The sequence below is a fragment of the Gadus morhua genome, chromosome 4, assembly GCF_902167405.1.
Source record: "Gadus morhua chromosome 4, gadMor3.0, whole genome shotgun sequence".
Lineage (NCBI taxonomy): Eukaryota > Metazoa > Chordata > Actinopteri > Gadiformes > Gadidae > Gadus > Gadus morhua.
The window spans coordinates 32549550-32566530 of record NC_044051.1 but is presented as its reverse complement, the minus strand read 5'-3'; the positions used below and the strand labels follow the sequence as shown (position 1 = coordinate 32566530).

At 45.8% G+C, this 16981-nt stretch overlaps 1 protein-coding gene across 2 annotated transcripts in view; it reads right to left on the bottom strand.

Moving 5' to 3' along the window:
- LOC115541821 (bone morphogenetic protein receptor type-2) overlaps window positions 1-16981 on the bottom strand; it is a 46518-nt gene that overhangs the window by 12311 nt on the left and 17226 nt on the right. For both annotated transcript variants that reach the window (XM_030353689.1, XM_030353687.1), the window contains exons 3-6: window positions 13770-13943; window positions 6889-6996; window positions 6326-6417; window positions 3011-3241 (exon numbers count right to left, since the gene is read on the bottom strand). In XM_030353689.1, the coding sequence (XP_030209549.1) occupies window positions 3011-3241; window positions 6326-6417; window positions 6889-6996; window positions 13770-13943 (605 nt within the window). The remainder of the gene's footprint in view (window positions 1-3010; window positions 3242-6325; window positions 6418-6888; window positions 6997-13769; window positions 13944-16981) is intronic.

Below are 16981 nucleotides of genomic sequence, written 5' to 3'. Positions count from 1 at the left end.
GATGAGTCCCTGCTGCTCTGGGTTCAAGTCCCAGTGTTATCAGAACACCGAGCCACAGTGTTGTTTATGTAACCCTGTGCTCCAACCCCGGGGTGGAGACCGGCCAAGGGAACGTTTCCGCTTGAAGGATAAACACTCCACCCCGAGCGAGGCACGTACACACAAACGCACGCACACACGCGTACGCAAAGACACGCACACACGTACATACACAAAGACGCACGCACAAAAACACACACACACACACACACACACACACACACACACACACACACACACACGTACACAACGACGCACGCACACAAACACACCCTTTTGGTTGGAGCGTTACATTTTTGGGATTTTTTCATAATTGGGATGGTGTTGAGAAATCATTGGGTTATCAAGTTAAATTGGATGAGACTACTTCCCAGTCTCATCCATCAAACACTAAGCTGATGAGGCACAGGATAAAAACACACAATCTACCAATCTACCGCCGGTATCCAAGAAGACAAACACACGTCCATGACGAATAAGCAAACACACAAATATTTGTATTCCTTTCATAAATTGAACACATGGAAAATTTCCCTGCCCTCCTTCCGCTAGCGAAGTCAATGTGATTACTAACCGTTCATCTTAAATAGATCCTATTACCGGTCTGGAATGAGCAGATACGCAATGCCTGTTCCACAGAGGACCCATGCCTTCTCCTTGCCCTCCTCGCCATGACAACACAGAAAGCTAGCAGCGTCAACCCCCCCCCCATGCATAATGGACTCCTTTCATAGGCTGGCATGGGTCAGGTGACCGCTAATGCGGCGTCTGAATGGCTGAGAGCGAGGCAACTCCTTATTAAACGGGAACACGCATGAGAGTATTAACAGGGGGGGAAGGTTGTTGACTGATTTAGCGCTTTATCTGTTTGTTTCAGGGGCTAAAATCGAAGCACACGCACCCGTTCTTTATCCACCTCTCGCACAGACGGGCATACCTTCAACTGGTTTGTCTTGTGCGATGGGATATAAATGTCTAGACTTTATTTTGTATTTCTGCGTTACGAACAAACAGCTCCCTTTTCATCGGCTGTTGAATTGGAAACACAGGAAACACAGTGCAGGCTCGAAGGAAGGTCTCGCATCGGATATTGAATGGAATATATTTATCAGAAATAAAAATTGGCCTCCTCAGGCCGTCTCATAAAACTGCAAAGGAAACTTTCAAAAGACAGATAAAATTAAGGAAATATATCTTGACGATATTCTCCAGTTAATCAACGGTCAGATAAAGAGAGAAATGTCTCGAGTATAACATGACATAATATCATATAATGCATTTACAATTATGCTTCTGGAAAATATATAAAAAAACGACAAATGAAATATTTCTAGAAAGGACAACCAAATGTTTTTCCCCGTTGACCGGATAATACCACTGCGGCGTTCCACTGGAATGCCGTTCCCATGGAAGTTAGTTACACATCGTTGTTCTGAACACGATGACGCAACCGCATCGCTTTGAATCATTCCGGTTGGGCAAAGACCACAGCACCCTTCATCGTCTGACATGTGCATACACACATACACGCACGCATGCAGGCAAACACACACACACACACACGCACGCACACACACACACACACACACGTCATATTCTGTTGATCTGGCCCTCCACCCTTTTGTTTTTCCTCAACTGTGTTCTTCTAATATTGAGTCAGTTATCTGTGTTTACTCCATCTTGTCAAAATTATGTTAAAAGGGAAACTTCACCCATTTCCATTAAGCTTTGTATCGTTAGAAACCCCCTCATATTTTTGAATGGTCGTGCATCATTCCCTTATTTTCTGGGGAGACTGGAGAGATCCGTATCGATCTCCAACACTCCCTGTTTAAGATGACGCAATATGACGATTTTTGCGTAGAAGTAAATAGGAAGTGTAAGAGGGGAAGATTCTCTTAAGACTACAAGCACTAGTCCCACCCCCCTATAGGGGATGGGACCCACTGACGCTACAGACCTATTAGAGCAGTGCCAGTGGGTGGGACTTCACAAGCAGAAACTAACATCCACAGCGTCCGAAGCTAAGCTAACAGAGGCTGTTGATAAAGCTGAAGTACAATGGCGGAAGGTACTGGATCTGACATAGAAGATGGCACCATGCAAAAGTTCACCATTTCGAAAGAAATACAAACGAGGACTAATTCACTGAGTTCACCAACTAATACTCTTCACTAGAAATGTTGTGTGAAATGATTTTCAAGCAGTCTTGCGGTATCAGCTTGGTAGATGGAACAGCGAGCGAGGTGTCCGATAGGCGGAGATCTAGATCAGCGGGAGTGGCCAGCGAAGCTGTGCATCGTGGTGCATGGGGGGAGTTGTTGCCAAAAAGTCACTTTCTGCCTTTTCTCGGTCAAGAAGGCACCAAATTAGAATTTAATTTTATTATTCGACTGCATATAGGACCCAATTTCCATACATATTCATGCCTCCACCAGTGAAATGCTCCTTTAAAAAAGTCAAACATGTACGGTTGTAAGGTCAACATTAGCGAAGCCACCCCCCTGTGAAAGAAACATACGGGTGTTTCCTTTGCTTCGACTGGGTCACCAAGACCAAATATGGGCGGAGCTAACCCCACTACGTTCCAACCGACACTCTTGCTCCGTCCGATCAAAACTTTGACCATAAAACACCCCCAATGATGCCATCCGACCACTCAAATCAACCCTATTCCTCTCCCCCAAAAAAACATGTCATTATCCCGCACAACAGCTTGTCCATGGTGACTACCGAAAGCGTAAAGCAGCCAACCCCTGAAGAGCTTGATTGGGGAGCTAGCTTTAGGAGCTCGCATGGGGCGCTAGCTTGAGGTGCTAGCTTTGGGCGATATCTTGGGACGCTCATAGATATATATCTTGACTAGACGTCGCCTGAGCTGCGCTGTTCAGTGGAACGTATGCGTCAATGCCGCCGCCATCTTGCCGCGGGGTAACCACCCACCTGAATCGACGCACACGGCTGTACTCACGTGGGGGTAGTAGTCCATGACCAGCAGGTACTCGGTGCGCGCGTCGGCGCCGGTGCGCTCGTCGGCCGCCACGAAGCGCGCGATGTTGTCGTGCTCCAGCAGGGGGAGCCGGTAGATGGAGCACTCGTTGAGGAAGTTCTGCCGGTTGGCCGCCGTGAACACCTTGACCGCCACCTGCCGCTCGTCCAGCGAGCCGCAGTACACGGCGCCGTAGCGGCCACGCCCGATCAGCTGAGGGGGGAGGAGGGAGCGGGGGGGGTACAGAGAGAGATAGAGAGAGAGGAGGTCGTCAGGTTTTGGTCGTAGGTGAGGTCGAAGGTGTACGGTTTTATGTGCCCCAACTGTCAAACTGATCCCCGAGCCGAGGAAGGCGTCGGGATTGGATTCAGAGCGACAGCCAGATGGAGACGGGCAGAGATGAGACAGATAGAGTTACAGCGAGGAATGGAGACGATTTGTGAAGCAGGTGTTTCAATTATTTCTCACTTCATAACCGACCCGTCGGGCAAGTGTCTGCCAGACACCGAGAGACGAACGGGAGAGAGAGAAATGTGACTTCAATCAACAAGCCCTTTAAATGTCGCCATCCTCCCTTCCCCCCCAAACAAAGAGCTCGCAGACAGGCAGACGGACGGACCCACACACAGGTAGACAGACAGATAAACTGGAGGATAAAACGCCCTCCTCACTTTTCTCTCCCTCTCTTTCAGATGTAGAAAGTGTCACAGGCTAAGAGAGAGGCAGACAGACAGACAGACCGGCAGACAGACAGACAGACAGACGGGCAGACGGACAGACGGGCAGACGGACAGACAGACAGACAGACCGGCAGACAGACAGACAGACAGACGGGCAGACGGACAGACGGGCAGACGGACAGACGGGTAGACGGGCAGACGGACAAACAGACAGACAGACAGACAGACAGACAGACAGACAGACAGACAGTGTACAGACAGGAGGACAGGCGCCCAGACACACCGGCTACTACAGACAGGGCACAGAAGCAGTTTGGAGCTCTGTCAGAAAGGATTAACTGTGCGGTTCGAGCATTAATCACAGAGGCGTCCAAGAAAGCCCTGTTTACACCCCGCCACAGACACATCTGCACCGCCCAGATCTCCGTCAGGAATACTGAGCGTCCCTTGTGTGTGTGTTTAGTGTGTGTCTCCGGGTGCACGTGTTTTAGCGCATCGCTAGGCGGTCATCTCAGCCTCCGTTGAACGATTGCAAACATAGAAGCAATCGCAATAAATCCTCCACCACCCACACAACCAAAAAAAATAAGGAGTCGAAAAGGGACCCCACTCTCGCCTCACGTCGGGTTACAATAACCAAGGGTCCGCTTGTTTTGACTGCCGCTGCGGCCCCCAGCCACATCAGCTAAGCGCCCTTTCACCACCGCCCGCACACCTGGGGCCCAGAGTTTGATAAGCCACCAAGGGCAAGTGCTCGCTCTCCCTCTCCCCCTCCCTCCCTCCCTCCCTCCCTCCCTCCCTCCCTCCCTCCCTCCCTCTCTCTCTCTCTCTCTCTCTCTCTCTCTCTCTCTCTCTCTCTCTCTCTCTCTCTCTCTCTCTCTCTCTCTCTCTCTCTCTCTCTCTCTCTCTCTGAGAACAGAAGAACAAGGTGTCCTTGTTTAGTGTTTGCTTTGTGTTGGGTATTCTATGACTTCGTTTTGTGGTGTTGTTTTTTTCATCCACAGTATGTTCAGCACGTTGAATGCCAGACGTTATCAAAGACGCCGGTCTCTGTGAAGATCCATACAGACCTGTTTCTGAGTGGGCTTTGGAGGTTGCGTATGGAAGAAAATAAAACAGACGCCGGCTTGGTGACGCATGCTAAAATAAACTAATGCTGGCTCAAGTGTTCTGTCTTGTCTCTCTCTCGGTGTGTCTCTTTGTGTGATAGTGTGTGTCTCTGTGTTAGTCCGTGTATCTGTCTGTGTGTGTGTGTCTATGTGTGTGTCTGTATGTATGTGTGTGTGTGAGCCTTTCTGAGTGTTTGTGAGTATATGTGTTTCTGTGTGTGTGTGTGTGTGTGTGTGTGTGTGTGTGTGTGTGTGTGTGTGTGTGTGTATGTGTGTGTGTGTGTGTGTGTGTGTGTGTGTGTGTGTGTGTGTGATTCTGTGTGTGTGTGTTTCTGTGTATCCTTATATATCTCGATAAATACGCCGGCGGAAGTGACCGGTGCTTTTCATCTCGTTGTTGAACAAGACTAAAAATACCTCCTTCATAATGTGGACCTGTCTGGGCACGCAGTCACGAAGCGGCTGCACACGCCTTCAGTGTGGGCTTAACCACACACAAACACACACACACACACACATTAAAGAGAGAATAGGTATGTATACGCACGCACACACACACACACACACACACACACACACACACACACACACACACACACACACACACACACACACACACACACACACACACACTTATTCATTATCGCCTGTTTTGGTTTCTGAAAACATGCACGCTCAAGACTTCCTCTCCAAGGAAAGAAAAGTACACGTGAGTGGTGACACTGATGACCCCGCCCAAGTGTGTACCGGCACCGCACACCTCCCAGAACAATGCCTGAGATCCTTTCATGATATCATGTAGTCTCTCTCGCTCTCTCTCTCTCTCCCTTTCTCTCTCCAGGTGTCTGTGGTAATGCCGGAGCATCAGTGATAACTAGGGATGCACCGAAATGAAAATTCTTGGCCGAAACCGAAACCGAATATACTGATACAGTTGGCCGAAAGCCGAAACCGAATACCGAATGTGGCTTTTGCTGTTTTTCATTCAGTTTGCTTTAATTTTTCACCATTGCATAAATCAAACAATTAAATGTCCTTTATAAACTTTTTTGTCTTGCTTTTCAATAAAAAAATCAATAACAATTTTGATACAAAATATTTATTTCATACTGAACGTTTTCTAACATTCCAGCAGACCTTATAGCAATAATTTAAGAACAATGTACCTTTAAATAAATGAGTAAAACGATATTTTTATTTTATTTTTTTAAATCAAAAATAAAAATGTTCAGTGTATTATTTTAGACCTTTTTACTACTTCGGCCAAAACCGAAAATTATGTTTTGGGCCATTTTCGGTGGCCGAATATTCGGTGCATCCCTAGTGATAACTGAACACACACTTTGGGATAGTAAGCCCTACAGCCAGTAAATAATACAATAGACTGAAGAGAGAGGAGAGAGACTGACAGAGAGGCAGAGAGACAGAGAGAGACAGTCAGACAGACGCTGAGCAGCAATAAAGAGAGAGAGAGAAAGAGAGAGCGAGGGTGATAGAGAGACACTGACCTCCAGCAGCTTAAGGTTGTCGAGATCCAGGGAGCTCTCTGAGCCTGCGGCCTCCATCATGTTCAGGTTGTGAAGTCCCTGATTACAACCTCCTGTTGACACATACACATGATTAAACACAAACACACACAATTAAGACACACACACACACACACACACACACACACACACACACACACGTGGAGGCACACGTATTATAAACACAGTAATACAAACCAAAAACATGAGGTACACAAATTCCTAATGCGAAAACACACATACACAAACCGTTGCATACATGCACACACACATCAATAAAAACACACACACACACACACACACACACACACACACACACACACACACACACACACACACACACACACACACACACACACATATACACAGCATTAACCAGAGCTATATTCGGTCAGAACAAAACACAGACAGTAAGTCTGTTCAAACCATGTAAAAAAATCAAACCCAAAAAAGCAGACATCAGGGAATAAAGAACAAACAAAAAGTAAACACAGAGCCTGTTTCTAAAATAAGCTCAGTGATGAAACACTGTCATGGCAACTCACCACGCATCATGCGGTACCCGAAGAGCGCCGCCGCAGCGACCACGGCCAGAACGGACACGGACGCCAGGGCGATGATCACCGTCTCCTCGTATTGCAGCGGGGGGCCGTCTGGAGGGCAGAGGAGGTCAGAGGTCAGGGGTCAGGCTCGGTCGTCAGGTCGATGATGTTTTTGTGGGGGGCGGGGGATCCGTGTGTGTGTGTGTGTGTGTGTGTGTGTGTGTGTGTGTGTGTGTTTCTGTGAGTATGTGAGTATGTCTGTTTGTCTGTGTGTGTCTGTGAGTATATGGCAGTGTGTGTGTGTGTGTGTGTGTGTGTGTGTGTGTGTGTGTGTGTGTGTGTGTGTGTGTGTGTGTGTGTGTGTGTGTGTGTGTTTCTAAACAACGGGTCCCATCCATTGGGACCCATCGTGTTAAACACAGACCGAGGCTGCGTTCCAAATCACATTTGTTATTTTTACTTGGATACGTACTGCAGCTACCCTTACAAAGTACATACTGGTGCACACAGTGTGCGATTGGGTCATACTTCAGGGGATTTCACTGATTAGCACACCTGTAGTGCAACACATTATCCTTCCCGGGCTCAGTCGATGTAACGGGCCTTTTTGGCTATTGCCAAAAAGCATGCTGGCTTTTCAAACTACATAATACGATCGGATGTAGTACAACATCCTGCTATTTTTTACATACTTCCTTTCCCATTCAACGAATTGGGTTAAAACGATGTATGTGTGTGTTTCTGTGAGTGTGTCTGTGACTGTGTGTGCGTGTGTGTGTGTGTGTGTGTGTGTGTGTGTGTGTGTGTTTCTGTGAGTATGTCTGTGACTGTGTGTGTGTGTGTGTGTGTGTGTGTGTGTGTGTGTGTGTGTGTGTGTGTGTGTGTGTGTGTGTGTGTGTGTGTGTGTGTGTGTCTGTGTGCGTACGCGTGTATGTGTCTGCTGCTTTGTATGGCTGTCTCTAAAAGAACGGATCAATAATTAGGAACCACACAGAAACACTCTCACATGCAGGTCATGCAATTGTGTGTGTGACCTGCATGCATTTTGTGCGTGTGTGTCTGTGTGTGTAGGGGTCAGATGAGGTGAAGTAAGGTTGAGTAAAAAATCTAGCATGAAGCATGACCAACATTCAGAGACCAAGAAGACAAGGAGGGATGGTGGAAGGAGGGAGAGAGGAGGGAGGGAGAGGGGGGGGTTGGAGAGACAGACATCATGGGTTGGAAGAAGGGAGGATCTTCTCTCGCAAAATCTTCTCTTCTTCATGCTTTTTCACTGTTCACCAGTACATTTGTGTGCGTGTGCGTGTGCGTGTGTGTGTGTGTGTGTGTGTGTGTGTGTGTGTGTGTGTGTGTGTGTGTGTGTGGTCAGATGTTTCACACTTTCAGGTTGTTGTGTGGTTCAGTAAGCTGCGGTATCTGTATACTGCAGCGATTTCAACAACACATTCGTAAGCAGGTTTAAAACTGAGAAAAATAAAAAGATTCAACCAAGCTGCTACTTGTTTTGAATTAGCAAAACACACAAACACCCCTAGAGACACACCACTGCTAGAGACACACACACCTCTAGAAACACACACAGACAGCACTAGGCACACATACAGCGCTAGAGAACAGCACATACACAAGCCGAGATATTAACGCACACGCAGCTAGAGACATGGACACACACACACACACACACACAAACACCACAAGAGACACACACCTACACATAGCGCTTGAGAAACACACACACACACGCCGTGAGACAAATGCACGCACACACACACACACACACACACACACACAGCTAGAGATGTGCAAACACATTGCAAGAGACACACACAGTGCTCGAGAAAACAGGCAGATACATCGCTAGAGAAGCACACAGACGCACACACCACTAGAGACAAACTAACGCACACGGCTAGAGACGCACACGCACACGCACACACACACACACACACACGTCGCAACCGAGACCCACACACACCAGGTGTCCGTGCGGCCGCGTTAGAGCACGGGGGGGAGAGGCCATGAGAGTGACTGTGTGTACGTGTGACTAAAACCGCAGCAGTAAACAAGCGTTGCCGTGGTGACGGGGCAGACGGACAGCAGCAGCGTTTAATAATGGATGGTTTGAGCAGAGCTCCGGGGCAGCACCCAGTGAGGTTCAGGTTCCCACACACACACACACACACACACACAGACACACACACACACACACACACACACACACACACACACGTTAACAAAAGTATGCTATATGTGAATGAATACTGATTTAATACGAGTCCATATACACACATTGTTATTGGTCGGATGGTCGCTGGTTTCACTTTCAAGGAGAAAAGTGCTTCTGAATCCATTATTCTCGGGTGCGGGGGGGAAATGCGCAGACCGATGTATATTATTCTGGAGTTTGAGTGAAAAAAAATTATATTGTGTAAGAAATCACATCGATTATGAACAAACATATAATTTAAATATATTTTATGCAACAGATGTGTTCTGATCACTTGATAAACTTTGAACTCTCGCAAACCTAATAGTGATTTGTAGTCGTAGCTAACCGAACATTTATTCTTCTTAATTGAGACCATAATTCAATAAGGTTGTCTTGACGCAGCCCTCATCGAAAAACATGGCTCCGAGCGGTTTTCTGATCACAGATCACAACAGCCGAGACGGCGTATCATCTCAAGAACAATATTCATATTTTTTTAAATTTCATGCGGTCTGTGATGCTCTGTCAACTTTCGCTTTCAACTCTGGATAGGCTTTGGGTGTCAACCAATCAGAAGTGGCCCCCTTGGCATGCATCCCAGCCCCATCCATTGAGAGCCATCGTGTTAAACACAGACCGAGACGTACTGCATCTACCCTTATAAAGTACAAAGTACATACTGGTGCATTCAGTGTGCATACGATTGGGTCATACTTCAGGGGATTTCAATGATTAGCACACCTGTAGTGCAACACATTAATCTTCCCGGGCTCAGTCGATGCGACGGGCCTTTTTGGCTATTGCCAAAAGTATGCTGGCTTTTCAAACTACAAAATACGACCAGACGTAGTTCAACATCCTGCTTGACATACTTCCTGTCCCATACTATGAATTGGGGTAAACAAAATCTTTCTCGGGCATCCTAAATCTTCTGGTAGTATGGGTTTTGGAACACAGATCAAGATCAAGAAAGACCCAAACTCAAGTCTCCCGACGCCTTCCCTCCGTCTCTCTTCCAGAGGCGGCGCTCTGCCACTCTCGGACAGAGAGTGGCTCCTAATGCACGCCTGAATTCCAACAAACAGCACTTGGTGATGTTTGGGCTACCAACTAGCATGCCCTCAGTGGGCCAGTTGGTTCTTCTGGTCTGGCGTTACGGTGGCAGAGATTTTCCTCTGTGATCGATTGGTCGAAGATTAGTTCACGTTTCGGCCTAGGTTATACTTTGATTAATGGCCTTACTGTATAAACACACGTTTATACACGTTTATACATGTTTAACCAAAGACTCATACACGCCCCCTTGTTTTAACTGTTGTTATACAAAGTAACAGTAAGACCCCACACACACACACACACAAACACAGAGCAGACATAACGCAAAAACACACAAACACCGGATGGTGTGTACACTGATTGATCGCAATCCTCTCCCCCAGTGGAGCAGGGGAACTCAGGGCCTACCCACAATCAGATCTCTGCAATCACCAAGGCGCTCTCTCCCCCCCTCTCAGACACCCCGTCATCGCATGGAATGCAGCGTGGCAGCATGCAAGCGGCGCCCAACATCTGCGTGCGTGCGTGTGCGTGAGAGTGTGTGTTTATGCCTGCTCATGTCTGCTGTTTGTTTATCCTCGTGTCTGGGCGTGTGTGTGCGTGTCTGGGCGTCTGTGTGTCTGTGTGTGTCTGAAGGCCTAGCCGCCTCACTGTTGCGCAAAAAAACCTGGAGTACAGGAAGGAAGAGACGCCGCGCCTTGGACTCGTCGCCGCGGAAACCGGACCGCATTTCCGTACGCCTGGGCCGAATTAATAGCACGCCGACACATTCTTCATGGCAACACTCGGAGTAGGGCCTGCGTATTCCCCCCCTCCCAAGGAATGGCGGGGGGGGGTATTAGCCCACAATGCAACACTGCTGCCGGCTCATCTGTGACTAACGGCGATTCTGGTTCACTCTACCCACAATCCATTGCTCTAATGGACGCCAACAGCATGGAACCACTCGGAGCCATCTCCGACGGAGGAAATGGGGTGTGTGAGTGTGTGTGGGTAAGTGTCGGGGAGGATTGGGTTGGAAAAAGATTGGTGAGTCTAGATATTCCAAAAACATCCTTTTTCCTCCCCCACCCTCCCCTCTCCCTTCGCTACCATTGTTCCATGTCCAGTTTTGCGCCGCCTCAATTAATTCCCGACTTACGTCGACCGAAACTTCACATTCCGAAGGTTTTCATATTTTCTGTAATGTTATTTTCCTCCTACACTGACCTAATTAGAGGAGGGAGTTTAGAGCCCGAGCACACAAAGAAGAACGTCCAAAAGGCAGACAATGATAGACGAGGGGATTCCGAATTAACGAGTACCCCGGAGGGAAATAAAATCGGTTAATCCGATCAACAACCGCAGGAGGGGAGCCCGGGAAAACACGATGGATTCACCGAATAAAAAGTGCCGGAGGAGACGCCGCGACCCATAAAAGCCAAACGGAAGAGAGAGAGAGAAAGGGAATTGGATAATAACGGCCCCCACAAGGATCGGTTTAAGGAGAAAACATCGGGAGGAAACATGTGTTGGGTTAATGTCTCTAAACCGAAAAACTTTATTTGGAAGACGTCGGATCCTTTTAGGGCGGCAACCGACGATTAACCTTTTGACTCTCAATGGCAATTTTTTCTGTTAATCAAGTTTAGTCCGTGGTAATAAATAATACAGAAATATGAATAAATTATCTTAAGAAAATACCGGTCACCGAGGGCCTGAGGCGATTTAAATGCAATTTAACATCAAATGCGCTTCCTTGGTCTGGGGAGCAGCAAAGAAAAGCCGTAACTTTATAAAGCAACAGAAACAGCCAAAAGTGGCAAACAAAAGACCCTCACATTGCTAAATCAATTCATCTTACATTCACCAAATCAGAATCATTAGCGATTTACCACTTGACATCACGCTGTACAGCCATGAGGCCGTGTTCAGGGTCAAGTGCGTTGCAAGACTGCCCACCCGCACTTACACGCATGCCTGTGCGAGCTGGAAAGCGTGGAGGCATGACCCCCTGTGAACACTCGTGCTAATGATATAACCTTTGACCCCTGTGTGCGAGTCGGTTTATATAAAAAACGGCAATAGCCAAAATCATTTTTAATGCGGCTATAAAGGGGAAAAAGACCGCCTCAGGCAATTTGTACTTCCATGAGGGTGTGTGTGTGTGTGCGTCTGTGTGTGTGTGTGTGTGTGTGTGTGTGTGTGTGTGTGTGTGTGTGTGTGTGTGTGTGCGTGTGTGTTTGTGTGTGTGTGTGTGTGTGTGTTTATGTGTGTGTGTGTGTGTGTGTGTGTGTGTGTGTGTGCGTGTGTGTGTGTGTGTGTGTGTGTTTCTCTGTGTGTCAGTGTGTGTGATGGAGATGTGAAAGGAATGTGTGTGTGGGTGTGTGTGTGTGTATGTGTGTGTGTTCTTGTGTGTGTGTGTGTCTGATGGAGACGTGAAAGAATTGTGTTTGTGTGTGCATTAGAGGTATAGCACGTATCGCACATACACATATTCGTAACTTAGCAACTGAAGTTTCACATTAAAATAAATCGCCAGTTACCATCACGTCTGGTGTGTTATGTTTGATGAAAAGACCACACTGAACGTGTAATTCCCCATGTAGGTCCTAATCAAATTAATTGGAATAACATCAATTGATTAAAAGCCTGCTGGCAGTGATGTAGTTCTGAGAAATAGAAATAAAAAGTATCGAATTAATCTTTTTACAAGGTAGCACTGTTTAAAGCAGAAACCTTCCAACTGGTTAATTTGGCTGCCCTTTCATGGGTCTTACATCTGTATAATTAGATTAACCTTCTGATATTTTTTGCTTAAGAAGGAAAGATATGAGCCTTTGTTTGGTGAATGAGGGCCAATTAGCCACTGTTTACAAGTATAGTACCAAAGGATGTGAATGGAAACATACTGTCATTATCTCCCAGCACACTGTGTGTGTGTGTGTGTGTGTGTGTGTGTGTGTGTGTGTGTGTGTGTGTGTGTGTGTGTGTGTGTGTGTGTGTGTGTGTGTGTGCGTGTGTGTGTGTGTGTGTTTGTTGCAATCCAGATTGGCTGTGAAGATGGGGGTATTAGTGTGTGTTCTGTGTTCATCTGTATGAGACTTTCACAGTGTTGTGGAGTGTGTGTTTGGTATGTGTTTGAACGGGTTGTGTTCTTTATAGCAATGGGCCAATTCAAGTGTGCCTGTTAGTGATCAGCGTGTGAAAGAGAGAGTGTGAGTGTGTGTGTGTGTGTGTGTGTGTGTGTGTGTGTGTGTGTGTGTGTGTGTGTGTGTGTGTGTGTGTGTACGGATTGGCTTTGTGGTGGCTTATGTTTTTTTTGTATGTGTTGTACATACCGATTGACTGTGAGGTGATGTGTCTGGGTGCGTGTGTGTTGTTGCGAGTGTTCTGACTGCGAGCTGATGTGTGAGTGCGATTGTTATGCGTGTTGCTGTTTGTGTGCGTGCTGTGTGGTGTGTGCGTGGTACGTATGGACGGGCTGAGCAGTTGTGTGTGTGTGTGTGTGTGTGTCTGTGTGTGCGTGCGTGCGCCGTGTGTGTGTGTGTGGCTGTTTGTGTGTGGCTTTGTGCGTGCGTGTGTTCGAATGTGTGTGTGTGTGTGGCTGGGTGTGTCTGTGTGTGTACGTGGTACGTACGGTTGGGCTGGACGACGGTGGGGCTGGGCGGGGTGAGGTCCTCGGTGAAGTTGAGGTTACACATGTCGCTGCCACAGCAGCAGAAGTGGAACGTCCCATTGAGGATCTGCACGTTGGTCGCCACGCAACTGTCGTCACGGCAATCCTGCTGGTGCTCCCCCTGGCCCCAGCACCCTGACACACACACACACACACACACAGACACACACACACACACAATGTAGAATATTACACACTTTAGACCTTTTTTTGTACAATTAAACCAGACATTGAATAACGTGACTTTGGGGTTTAGGCAAGGTGAGGCAACTTTATTTATGGAGCACTTTTCAGACATGAGGCAGACGCAAAGTGCTTCACATTGATACATACAATAAAATAATAAAATAGATAAGTAAAAGGAAAAGAGAGGCAAAGTTAAAAAATAATGTACGATATGTTTAAGATTTAGCAGAAAGCTAAAGCAAACATACAATAAAATGAAGTTGCAAAATAAAAAATAGATGCGCAAAATAAAAGAAAGTAAAAAATGCAATGTAGAAAGTGCAATGTATTTAAGATTTAGTAGAAAGCTAAAGCAAACATAAAAGTCTTCAGTCTTAAGTTTGTTTAGAACAAACATTAGTTGCTATTCCCTGTGTTATAATCCGAAATTGTGTGAGATTATTCAAGATAATTGTGATAAGAAATTACGCCTGTGGGCCCTATCATGATTGTAAACTACAGGTTGGTGGGTTAGGAGAATTTCATGTTTGACTGAATACGTGAATCGGTTAAAAGTTTCCTTTGTAGATGATGGTAATTTTTGTGATGGTAGTGATAGAGGTAGCGATAGTGATTTTGATGGTAGTGATAATGCTAATGATAGTCGTGATAATGCTAGTGATATTGGTGGTAATGACGATGGTAGTGATAGTATTGGTAATGATGATGATGGTAGTGATTAGAGATGTTCAAGTAAGCTTATTATTTTTTACAATGTGGGTGGGTAATAATAGTGTAATAGAGCTTCTTATTTCCTCCATCTTAATCTACTGCACTGACTTCTTCAGTTCAGTGCAGGTTTTGTTTAATGAAAACCAACATCTGCACCATCTCGGCTGACAACCGGTTCCTTTTCTCATCAAGGACATTCGCACTGCACTAAACAGTCTCTCACTGTCCACCGATGTACAAGGTGCACAAAGAAACTTTGTGGCTGTATCAGCCAGTGCGGGTCGCTGTGTAGCATGTGCCCGCCAGTAGTGTAGAGAATTCTCTGACCTTGGGATGGTTTGTTCAGCCAGCATTGAAAAGAGCCGAGGAATAATCCATAATAATGTAAGGTTTAGAAGTTAAATATTTGAAAGTTGTAGAATAAATTAATATCATTTATATTGGAGTTAATTTTTCTAGAATTGTACTTACAATGTTTAGTCAGTTAATCATTTACATATTTATGTCACACAATTATTACTTACATATTTACATGTTTACATTTAACACAGTCGGGATATTCTGTTGAATTCCATCACGATTCCCTCACGTTTACCTCAGTCTTAATTCTAGCTTCTGATTGGTTAGTTCAGTCATGTGATGGGTCCGAACAAAGAAGTGTTTGAAAATAGTTCTGCGTCAACGCCGATAACGGCCCACCACTAATATATATATATATATATATATATATATATATATATATGTAGTGAGTGTAACATAATTCACCTACAGTATTTTGTTATGTGTTGTTCTTTCCACTGTGTTAGGTCGCTGTCCCTTTAAGGATTACGAGCGTCTCATGACGTCAGAGCCCGATGCGGGATTCGTTTACTTGCAGCACGTTTTGATTTCCTGGTTTCTCTAACTCAATAAACGAGTCACACAACTGTGTGCTCAACGTGCGAAATTGTATCTCTCATTCAACGCAATTTCCACATATATATATATATATAGAAAAAATATGGATAGATAAATATGTATCGGCCATGAAATTGAATGAGATCGGCCGATGGCGATATACCTTAAAAACCCACTATCCGGCCCGATCCGATCCGGGGATCGGGACATCCCTAGTAGTGATAGTGGATGATGTGTGATGAGGATGTTAGTTTTAATGGTGGTAAGGATGATGATGGTACTACCATCACCTAGCCTGGCCATTGCCAGACCAAGCTTAATCGTAGATTGCACGTTGGTCTGGGGAAGCTGCTGTCATTTTCTTCAGCACGAGAGGCGTGAACAATGGGCCTAGGTCAAATGACTCTGTACGCAACTGGCTTCTTGCCGTCGCTTCCCTGTCGTCATAGCGCTAAACCAGCCAATAGCGCGCCAGGGGGAAAAGCCAGCTTGGCGATTGGCTCCCGCCAAAAAGTATTGAAACTAAAAAATAAATGTTTTGCTCTTTTCCAGACCCTTCTGCGAGCAAACTCAAATCACCGGCAGAATGGGTGGGGCAACCCAGTCTAACCATCACCATCATTACCACCACTATCACTACTATTACCATCACTACCAGGTAGTGATGGTAATAGTAGTGATAGTGGTGGTAATGATGATGATGATAGTGATAGAGGTGGTAATTATGATGATGGTAGTGGTTATACTGGTTTGGATAGAGATAAGGATAGTTGTGATAATGATGATGATGGTAGTATTAGAGGTGATGATGAAGATGATGGTAATGATAAGAGGTGGTAATGATGAGGGTAGTGATATTGATAGTGGTGTTAATGATGATGATGGTAGTGATATTGATAGTGGTGTTAATTATGATGGTAGTGATATTGATAGTGGTGTTAATGATGATGATGGTAGTGATAGTGGTGTTAATGATGATGATGGTAGTGATATTGATAGTGGTGTTAATGATGATGATGGTAGTGATAGTGGGGTTAATGATGATGATGGTAGTGATCGTGGTGTTAATGATGATGATGGTAGTGATCGTGGTGTTAATGATGATGGTGGTAGTGATCGTGGTGTTAATGATGATGATGGTAGTGATAGTGATGTTAATGATGATGACGGTAGTGATAGTGATCATGGTGTTAATGATGATGATGGTAGTGATCGTGGTGTTAATGATGATGGTGGTAGTGATCGTGGTGTTAATGATGATGGTGGTAGTGATAGTGGGGTTAATGATGATGATGGTAGTGATAGTGATAGTGGTGTTAAAGGGGACATATTATACCACCAGGTGTGAGCATGATTAGCATTACAAGTCGTTTAGAAAA